The 11,330-nt window shown below is 48.1% G+C and overlaps 1 protein-coding gene across 3 annotated transcripts in view; it reads left to right on the top strand.

Moving 5' to 3' along the window:
* The first annotated feature begins 484 nt into the window (after positions 1 to 484).
* Positions 485 to 11,330, top strand: part of LOC139385101 (protein CBFA2T3-like) — a 53,800-nt gene continuing 42,954 nt past the window's right edge. For all 3 annotated transcript variants that reach the window (XM_071130157.1, XM_071130156.1, XM_071130163.1), the window contains exon 1: positions 485 to 1,314. In XM_071130157.1, the coding sequence (XP_070986258.1) occupies positions 1,088 to 1,314 (227 nt within the window). In that variant the 5' untranslated portion in view covers positions 485 to 1,087. The remainder of the gene's footprint in view (positions 1,315 to 11,330) is intronic.

The raw sequence follows: 11,330 nt of genomic DNA, 5'->3' as shown, positions 1-11,330 counted from the left end.
GGGGTGAAGCAACACCCCTAAGGACAGCGTCAGGGGGGCAGAGCTATCCATAGGGTTCAAAGTTGGGGGTAGGGCTGGCTGGGCGGAGGGAAGGAGAGGTGGAGTGAAGGGTGTAGGGAGGAAGTGTTAGGAACAGGAGGAGCCCTGTCTGTGTCCGGAGGGAAAGGGAAGACAGCGCTGCCCGGCCACAGACACAGCTGGTTCCTGCCAGAGGAAGCCCCAACGGAGGCCGAGGCCTGGTGTCTACCGCTATCACAACCCAGCAGCACTGTTTACCTTCCCCTGGGGAACCACCCCTTTCACACGGCGGGGTCAGGACACACAGACACACACCCACACTGTTACAGTTGCACTCAGTCCCGGCTCACACGGGCGCCACTGCTCTGCTTTCACTGTGTGGACTAGAGGAGGGTTCAGGCCAGTGCACTGCCCCTCAGCCGGAACAACGAGGAAACGAGGAGCCACGAGGCTAGCTGACCTCCCCCTGCCACTCACACACACACACACACACACACACTGTTACCTCACACACTCCTGTTGAGTGAGTCGGAGAAAGAGAAGGGGAGAGAGAGACTACTGGGTGGAGAGAAAGAGCATCGGACACAGATAATTACACAAGTCTGGTGGCGCCGCGATCCATCTGAGGTGACGTGTCGTGGACGGGAAGAAAGTACGAGGTAAAGGAAGAGTCATTTGAAGACTGTTAGCTGCATAAAGTAAAAAGGAAGGGGAACTTTCGAGTCTTGTTCGAGTGGGAGGAAGAAGAAGTCGAGTACAAAAAGACATCTCTCTGTCTGGCAGCCATGTGATCTGGCTGTGCTGGGCTCATGTTCTAATCATGAGAGCAAGAGGACTCACTCTGTGATCTCCCCAGGCCTGGATGAGTCAGTCAGTCAGTGGGTTAGTCAGTCAGTCAGTCAGTCAGTCGGTAAGCACCCTAAGCACACAGGAGAAAGGACATCAACCCTCCGGTCTACACACAGAGAAAGTGACTTGTGTGGTTTAGTGTGTCCCCTGTCCAGTCGAGAGTTCTAGAAACACACAGAGGACAGGACAACGTTGTGGATTACTGCTGTGGGGAGGGGGGATGCAGAGTATGGCCGCCGAGGTCCACCTGGAGCGGCAGAGGAGGTCTGACCTACGGAGAGCCTCAACCTCAGCCTCCACCTCGGCCAATTTGACCGCTCCTCCCAGGGTTCCCACGGTGATGCTGACCAGTCACAGGGGGACGCTGTGCAGACGGAACCCTCACAGGCTGGAATCTGTCAACCCCAACTTGGCAACCAGGAGCCACCGCACAGCCAACCAAGGTAGGTGGTGATCCTTTTCTGTGTTATGAGAAGTACTACAGGCTGTGCCTCTGTTGGCAGCTCGCTACAGTGACGAGTGATTGTGGAGAAACTCCTGCTGTCACTTCTCCTCATTACGTTGGAGTGATTGATGTGTAATCAGGTTGCGTTGAGTTAGCGCCACATGCTCCAGACAAGACATGGAAATTAGCTTCCTACTGTAGCTCCTGTAACTATGGTGAAACGTATTTTAAAAAATTGTCATTTGATTTTCAAGGTCAAAGCAGACCCCAACTTGTTTTCATTACTGAAAGCATAGTGTGCTGTCAAAACCCTACAATGTAAAGACATTAGAAGTCAGTGGCACGTGTCCAAGTGGACAGGGAGGGAAGGGGGTTCAGGCTGGTGAGGACCTGAGGATGGGGACTTCCCTCTGGGCTTCCCCTGGTAGTTGGAGGAGCCCACTTCCCTTTATTGTGTTTCTGAGGGGCTAGGGGGAGGGTGGAAGGGTAGGGGGAGGGTGGAAGGTGGAGGGTTGAGCGAGGCTCATTCATTGTCAAGCCCAGGTCAGGACCCCGAGAAACACTACTGACCCTATCAGGGCTGTTAGTTAGGTTACTGGAGTCCCCTCCCTTCCCCATCCCTCTCCTGTCTGTTAGCTTCTAGCCATCTGACCAGCACACTCAACAGCATCACTGGCTAAGGGAGAAATATGGCATAACACTAAGGAAATGGGAGTGTCCTTGTTATCTTAGTCTCATACTTTCTTCCTTTCTCAAATCCCCTCTTTCAACACTGAGAGGACTGTTTTCAGGCACACGCTGTCAACAATGTAAATGAAAATCTGGTAACTGATTCTTAAAGAGGTGTAAAAACTGGAGTAGTACCTTTAGGTAAAAACTTCACAAATCAGTGAGGCCAGTAGCAGAGGAATGCATTAAAAGCATCAGACATTAAAGCTGTACTTTATAGACTCTAAATATTTAAAAGGGGTGCCGTCTTAGAGGAGAACTAATACCCAACATAGTGAATTACCTGCGGCAGCTCCCATTTCATGGCAGTAATGAGCTTTGTGGACATTTCAGTGATAAGCACTCTATAATTAGGCTTAGTCATAAGCGTCCCCTGTAATTCTCTGATAAAAAAACCAGCAGAACTGAGGTAAACGCTGGCCCCATCCGTCAGGCTTGCCTCATGTTCCAGGGAGGAACCAATGTCCCTATAAACAAAACTCTTTGTCTGATCAGGTAGTTTACCTATTGGGGGGGTACCGTTCAGGCAGCATCATAATGATAATGGCCTTGTGATATTTTCTTTGTGTGTGTGTGTGTGTGTGTGTGTGTGTGTGTGTGTGTGTGTGTGTGTGTGTGTGTGTGTGTGTGTGTGTGTGTGTGTGTGTGTGTGTGTGTGAGGCGTTATGAGACGCGGTGCAGGCTTCCTGTGAGGGAGCAGATGTCGCAGGGCTCAGGCACAGCTGCGGCGGCTGATAACCGCAGTGGCAGGGATATGTCGGCACGCTGGCTCCTCTCCCTGTGTCTTATCACCGCGCACACAGCACACAGCACACCACAATGAGGAACTGCCGCCCGCCAACACCAGCACACCCTCACAGCCGGCCCTGAGAGAGGGGAGGGCAGGGGAAGAGAGGGGGGCGGGAGAGAGGGAGGATGGAAGGGTGGACTGAATCTAGACAGAGACTTTGAGGGAAAAGGTGGAATGAAATCACAACGGAGCTTTGGATTATTCCTATCATAGGTTTCATAAAAGCTCAGCTCTTCCTAATCCCCCATGGCTAGAGAAAGGCATATGCTTTATGTGCATGAGAGACATTTATGTATTTACAGTGCACACGCTTCAATGGCTACTCCTGTGTTGAGGACATCTGGCTCCAAGGTTGACATATATTCTACCCTACCTCTCTGTCTTCATCAACAACCTTATCATCCTCCGTCACACAACTGGATTGTATTACGTGTTAGTTCTCTTAACAGAGAGGGGTATAAAACAAGGATGATGGGGGATGGGTCTGTGAGGGATATCATCATGAGAAAGAGAGAATTAGAGGGAGCGAGAGAATGTGAGAGAGAAAGGAGGGGGGAGAGGGGGGATAGAGAGAGAGACAGGGGAAAGAGAGAGACAGGGGATAGAGAGAGACGGGGTAGAGAGAGACAGGGGTAGAGAGACAGGGGATAGAGAGAGACAGGGGTAGAGAGAGACAGGGGTAGAGAGAGACAGGGGATAGAGAGAGACAGTGGTAGAGAGAGACAGGGGTAGAGAGAGACAGTGGATAGAGACAGACAGGGGTAGAGAGAGACAGGGGTAGAGAGAGACAGGGGTAGAGAGAGACAGGTGTAGAGAGAGACAGGGGTAGAGAGAGACAGGGGGTAGAGAGAGACAGTGGTAGAGAGAGACAGGGGTAGAGAGAGACAGGGGTAGAGCGAGACAGTGGTAGAGAGAGACAGGGGATAGAGAGAGACAGGGGTTGAGAGAGACAGTGGATAGAGAGAGACAGGGATAGAGAGAGACAGGGGATAGAGAGAGACGGTGGATAGAGACAGACAGGGATAGAGAGAGACAGACAGGGATAGAGAGAGACAGGGGATATAGAGAGACAGGGGTTGAGAGAGACAGTGGATAGAGAGAGACAGGGATAGAGAGAGACAGGGGATAGAGAGAGACAGGAGATAGAGAGAGACAGTGGATAGAGAGAGACAGTGGATAGAGACAGACAGGGGTAGAGAGAGACAGGGGTAGAGAGAGACAGGGGTAGAGAGAGAGACAGGGGTAGAGAGAGACAGGGGGTAGAGAGAGACAGTGGTAGAGAGAGACAGGGGTAGGGAGAGACAGGTGTCATGACGTTGGCCTGGGGGGTAGGTTTATGACAGTCATAAATACCTCTTTCCACCTTTTTCCTATCTCTACCCTACTGATGTTACATTTGCAAAACCCTTGGTTAACATAGAGATTCTGGGAACATCAGAAGGTGGGGGAAACTATATTCTGGTAAACCGACCAATGGAACATATGCGGTAGTACTTAATGAATATGATGTCAGTTCGGTTGTCATCTGAGACATTCTCATCAATGATAAGATGACATAAACTCTACAGTGGAAAGTCTACACATCAGAGTTATCAGATTCACATGGAATTGTTGTTCAATTTAAATGTTTGAATATGAAATTATTTGTGATGGGATGAAATGTGATTTTAGCTTCTAAAATGTGAGATTTGGGTTTTCATAAGATAGGGCTCTGCTCAATCAGTGGCCCGCCCCTGTGAAGGGACATGGGCTATAAAACTTTTCAAACACGCCCTCCTCTCTCTTCCTATATAAGCCCTTGACGACAATATAACTTCCTGTTTCGAGGATGTAGGACGACGGTCCGATGTCAGAATGGTTCAGATAATAACTACGGAATGAAGCCAACATCAGCGTGAGCTTTGGTTGCGAATGGTATGAACTTTCAACTCTTATTCACTACAGAAGTGATACCTCCTAGCCGTTGAGTTAGCAACAGCAGCTGCAAACATAGGTTAGGAAGGAACAGACAGAGTATCCCGTCTACCACACAAAAACGTTACTACAACGTATCCAATTGACAACCAGAGACATTCTTCAAAGGACTCGGTTGGGCAACACGGCCTTCCATCTACCACCAACCTACCGAAGCGCAGCTCAGAGTAAATATTTATTGCATTTTCCTTTTCCAAATGGGCGGTAATTTAGAATGCATAAGATACTGTATTTACGATAAAACAGCTTCGCCCTTTGTTCCTCAGTCTTCCCGCTCTTTCACTCAAACCCAGCCCTTTTCTTTTGTGTAACCAGCTGTCATATCTGTTCCGCCCGCTAGGGACGTTTTCCTTTATGACGTAATTTGTAATCAAGTTATGATTTAATTATGTGTGTGTAACTCTGTGTGATTAGTTAGGTATTTAGCAAATAAATAATTAAACCCAATTTTGTATTGCTGATTCAACTTGTTAGCCAGGGTTCGTGCAGATAACCAAGAATGTACAACTTTCAGATGAGACTGAATTAAGGTGACGATTAATATTGACTGCTACTGATGTAAAATATTACTAGGTCTTTAAGAGTTTATTCGGAAGATAACAGCTCAATAAATATGATTTTGTGGTGCCCCGACTTTCTAGTTAATTACATTTACATGATTAGCTCAATCAGGTAATATTAATTACGGAGAAATTATTTTATAGAATAGCATGTCATATCACTTAATCCGGCATAGCCAAACACACGACACAGGGATAGAGAGAGACAGGGGGTAGAGAGAGACAGGGGGTAGAGAGAGACAGGGATAGAGAGAGACAGACAGGGATAGAGAGAGACCGACAGGGATAGAGAGAGACAGGGGATAGAGAGAGACAGGGGAAGAGAGAGACAGGGGTAGAGAGAGACAGGGGTAGAGAGAGACAGGGATAGAGAGAGACAGGGTAGAGAGAGACGGGGTAGAGAGAGACAGGGGTAGAGAGAGACAGGGGGAAGAGAGAGACAGGGAGTAGAGAGAGACAGGGAGTAGAGAGAGACAGGGATAGAGAGAGACAGGGGATAGAGAGAGACAGGGTGTAGAAAGAGAGGGGATAGAGAGAGACAGGGGATAGAGAGAGACAGGGGGAAGAGAGAGACAGGGAGTAGAGAGAGACAGGGAGTAGAGAGAGACAGGGATAGAGAGAGACAGGGGATAGAGAGAGAGACAGGGGATAGAGAGAGACAGGGGAAGAGAGAGACAGGGGGTAGAGAGAGACAGGGGGTAGAGAGAGAGACAGGGGATAGAGAGAGACAGGGGGTAGAGAGAGACAGGGGATAGGGAGAGACAGGGGATAGAGAGAGTCAGGGGATAGAGAGAGACAGGGGATAGAGAGAGACAGGGGTTAGAGAGAGACAGGGGATAGAGAGAGACAGGGGTAGAGAGTGACAGGGGATAGAGATAGACAGGGGTAGAGAGAGACAGGGATAAAGAGAGACAGGGGTAGAGAGCGACAGGGATAGAGAGAGACAGGGGATAGAGACAGACAGGGATAGAGAGAGACAGGGGTAGAGAGAGACAGGGGGTAGAGAGAAACAGGGGTAGAGAGAGACAGAGGGTAGAGAGAGACAGGGGTAGAGAGAGACAGGGGTAGAGAGAGACAGGGATAGAGAGAGACAGGGTAGAGAGAGACGGGGTAGAGAGAGACAGGGGTAGAGAGAGACAGGGGATAGGGAGAGACAGGGGATAGAGAGAGTCAGGGGATAGAGAGAGACAGGGGATAGAGAGAGACAGGGATAGAGAGAGACAGGGATAGAGAGATACAGGGGTTAGAGAGACAGGGGATAGAGAGAGACAGGGGTAGAGAGCGACAGGGGTAGAGAGAGATAGGGGATAGAGAGAGACAGGAGATAGAGAGAGACGGGGATAGAGAGAGAAAGGGGATAGAGAGAGACAGGGGATAGAGAGAGACAGGGATAGAGAGAGACAGGGGATAGCGAGAGACAGGAGTAGAGAGAGACAGGGGATAGAGAGAGACAGGGATAGAGAGAGACAGGGGATAGAGAGAGACAGGGGTAGAGAGAGACAGGGATAAAGAGAGACAGGGGTAGAGAGCGACAGGGATAGAGAGAGACAGGGGATAGAGACAGACAGGGATAGAGAGAGACAGGGGTAGAGAGCGACAGGGATAGAGAGAGACGGGGTAAAGAGAGACGGGGGTAAAGAGAGACAGGGGATAGAGAGAGACAGGGGAAGAGAGAGACAGGGGTAGAGAGAGACAGGGGTAGAGAGAGACAGGGAGCAGTTATCCTCTCTATTTCATCTGCACCAGCTTTGCGGTTTCTGTGAAGAACAGATGTTCGCTACTTGATACAGTGCACCATGCCCCTCTCCTTGCTATCTTCAGTCCCAGCACTACCAACTGTCTGCACACACACATTCTCCCTCTCTCTATCTTGCATGCCAATGTGGACACAATTGCTTGCCTGAATACATGTGGATGTATTCAGGTGAAAACAGGGTAAATTGAGAACTTTCTACTGCTGCCCAATTGACTTTCTCTCCTGCTCCTACATCCCGCTCTTTAGTAAACATTTCACTTCAACGAGGTGCTATTTCCTGATCCTTTAGCAGGGCTGGTCACCAGCCACCGCTGACCTCGGGGTCTCCTCTTTCACAGACGCTGAGCTAAGCAGAGTACAGTGTGTGTGTGTGTGTGTGTGTGTGTGTGTGTGTGTGTGTGTGTGTGTGTGTGTGTGTGTGTGTGTGTGTGTGTGTGTGCGTGCGTGCGTGCGTGCGTGTCCTCTGGCCCTGCTAGGAATTCAAAATCATGTAGGAGAATTACTGTTTAAAACGAAGAGAGCGTCATTTTGAGTTTAAATTCCCATCATGCTTTGGAACGGCCACTTTACTGCACGACTGCAAATAGAATGTCAGAGGGTCTATATGGATGCAATTTGTAAAACCAGCATCAAACGTGTGCTTGACTAGACGGAGCAATGATCCGATGCTACATTATAGCAGAGGAGCTCTCTGTCTGTCTCTCTCTCCTCCTGCGTTTTATATTCCTTGGCATCGTCTGGTGGCTTTAAAGACGTTCACGACGCTGATATGAAAGCTGCCAGATAGCACACGGCTTCCACGGTCATACCACCTCAAAATAGCAAACTTCAACGTGAGTGTCAAAAACAACCATGGGAATGTTTCTATAGCGAAAAGCTTTCGCTACACCCGCGGTAACATCTGCGAAATATGTGTATGTGGCCCATTCAAATTAATCTGATTTGATTTTGCGTTTACTTTGCCGCACCAGTGCCGTGGGTTGCATCAGAAAGTGTAGCAACGAACACACAGTATAATCCTGAGCACGATATGTTTTCCATTTAGAGAGAAAGAGACGATTTTGTGTTAACCGCTTCTCCCCAAAAGAATGTACTTTTACACTGCTGCCTTTAATGGCAACTCAATAGCAGCGTCCACTGAATGTGGATCCAAGCAGCAGAGCACAATGGAGCTGCGTTCCTTTCAGACGAGAGGCACAGCGTCCTTATCTCTTTTCGACACGCCAGCCAGCCTGTGACTGGAGCGAGAGGAAAGGATTTACAATGTGTGAGTGGAGGAAATGCTCCAGTCCAGACCTCTGTGAGTTCTCTCCCCGTAGAGCCACCGCTGCCCCGTGTGTCCCCGGTCTGTCACAGAGACCTTCATTACCATACCCACACAATGATCAGCCCCTCAATCTACCCTGCGCATCTCAGACCAGTCCTCCACCACCATCAGATACAGGCAACGCAACGAGGTGGAGAGAACAAAAGAAAGACAGGGGAGAAAGAGAGAGAAAGAGAGAGAGAAAGAGAGAGAGGACAAAGCCGGGTCATTTGTGTTCATTGATGCCATCAAAGGGAAGTCAGGGTCTGAGGACGAGTGTCGGGAAAGGAGGGAGTTCAGTTCATTGAGGGAGATCAATTTAGTTCCCACCTTGTGTTTCTGTTGTGGGGAGGAGTTATCAGACGCGCCACATGGAGGGTCATCCCATCCAACACATCACCCGACAAAAGACAAAATTAAGAAAAGAATGAGGGGCTGTCAATTGGGGAGCTGACAAGCCGCCTGCCCATATTCCCAGAGGAGAATAGCACGCCGTCAATCATAATGCTACCATGGTGACAGGAATCCTTTTTGGTTTCACCCCATGCCCCACACACTGTCACTCATGGTCCCCCCTACCCACCCATCACCTCTCAACATCCAGTATTATTTACTTGAATTAAACCAAAGGACCCAGGTAAACATAAAACATAAGGATATTCAATCTAAAACATACCTTTACATTCAGTTTTACACACACATACACACACACACACACACACACAGTGTGTGTGGCCCTCAGATGGACCTGCAGGGCCAGGACATGCAAGGCTATAACTCCCCAGCAGGAGAGAGAGGGGCTTTTACCACTCCATCAAGTCCTGGGACGATCCACCATCCATCTCTCTGACAACCCAAATCCCAGGATGCCACATGGAGACCCTGATAGGATGGGTTACTTGCATTGGGGAGTGTGTGAGGGTCTGGGTGTGTGTGTTTAATTATCCCACCATTCTAAGCCCAATGCAGCACAGTAGCCAGTTATAGTGTTGGTGTCTGAATTATTAAAACAGCCACGGTAAGTGTTGAGAAATTGTTTATCTTCGGAAATGCATGGATTGGTGTGTAAACAACACACAACTAGCTCTCTTTCTCGAGAAAACTCTGAGTGAGGCAGACAGAGCTGTAGAATATCTGATTCATCCTGAGACTGCTCACTGGATGGATCAGACTTTGATATGGTAGAGAGAGAATCGTGGCAGCTGTCATAAAGAGAAGAACCAATTGCAATGGCAGGTACTACACAATATACCTTATCAGTTCTCCCCCCAACTGAGAGCAATAATTTTAGGCCACAACTCACTCACTCCAGTCCCTTATGCTTGGTTATAATGGCGGATAGAGATCCCTGTTCCTACTGATTTGCTTATGGGTCTGTGGCCATTCACTAATCATGTCAATAATCATACAGATTATAAATGTGATGGATTACCTCCAAACTGCATAGCCTGTTTGACATCTGAGATGGTCAGTAATACACAGAAACAACTCGTCCCCTTTAGACAGTTCCCCTTACCTGTATCTGAGAGAACACCTCACACCCCAGACAGGTGAGACAGGACACACTGGATAGCAGCTGTCTCTGTGTAATCTTGACTGACTTTGTTAGTTCTATAGACACAGTAGAGGTGAGGAGGAGAGTGTTTGTTTTGTCTTCAGTAGGCTACCCCTCTTCCTCCGTGTCTGCAACAAAGCGTAAAGGGCACACGGGTGTAGAATTCTCAGCTAGTGAAACCAGATGAACGGTGGTGCGCGACGGTTCAATGCATCAATAAATGAGCACCGTTTACTTTTAGAATTTTTCTAATTTCCGGCGTCTAATGCAAACAGGCCTACGCGGCAAACTCTTAGCTAACTAGGCATGGGCATTTGTGCTAAACGCAAAGCCATCATATGTATTCACTCAAACACACACACACACAGCATTCACTCAAACACACACACACACACACACACACACAGCATTCACTCAAACACACACACACACACACACACACACACACACACACACACACACACACACACACACACACACACACACACACACACACACACACACACACACAGCATTCACTCAAACACACACACACACACACAGCATTCACTCAAACACACACACACTATGAGGATGTAGGATGGAATAACGGTAGAACAGTCGCACTATGGTGTTGGCCTGCAGATTCTGGAGGTGCAAATCCAACCACTCACTATATTGTTTACAGACACCTTTCAGCCAAAATCACCTTTTGTGATAGCTACTGCACACCGGTATTTTTTAAAACATATTATTTTATCTATATTGTTGCCTATCACTTGTTTTCTTTGGTGCAGATAAATAAATGTGCCTTGACCATGGGCGAAAGTGTCATGTGAACAAGAGTAGGCCTCCCTAGGCTAAAGCAGACATTGCGTATTTATTTTCTACCATTGTCTGTTGAAAAGTAAGAGGAAAATGTTCACTGATTGTCAAGCGTCTGAACGAGCAGTTAATTGGGTGGCCATTGGTAGAAATGATGAGATGATGTTGAGGGCATTGCACTGGGAGATTGCCTAGGCGACGAGTGAGGTGGTTTTCGAGCTGCTGTCTGCTGATGTGAGGAAACAGCGGCCCCCATGGGTAGACTTGGGGAAATGATTCTCTATGGGGAAAATGTCAGACAATACAGAATGCATAGAGAATGGTATTAATACTAGAGAATGGTATTAATACTAGAGAATGGTATTATAGCTACTGTAGACGCCCGTATTTACACTTTATCAACCCCCTCTGACTATTTGATGTCGGCTATATATCCTAAACTAAATAATGGAATTAGGCTAATTTAACACTAGGCTACAAATATTCGTTGTTTCTTTGCACATAAAATAGGCCTATGCCAGTGAAGAGATTTAATAAATCCAAT

This window comes from Oncorhynchus clarkii, chromosome 26, assembly GCF_045791955.1.
Source record: "Oncorhynchus clarkii lewisi isolate Uvic-CL-2024 chromosome 26, UVic_Ocla_1.0, whole genome shotgun sequence".
Classification (NCBI taxonomy): domain Eukaryota; kingdom Metazoa; phylum Chordata; class Actinopteri; order Salmoniformes; family Salmonidae; genus Oncorhynchus; species Oncorhynchus clarkii.
This window is presented reverse-complemented; position numbering and strand designations above follow the sequence as displayed.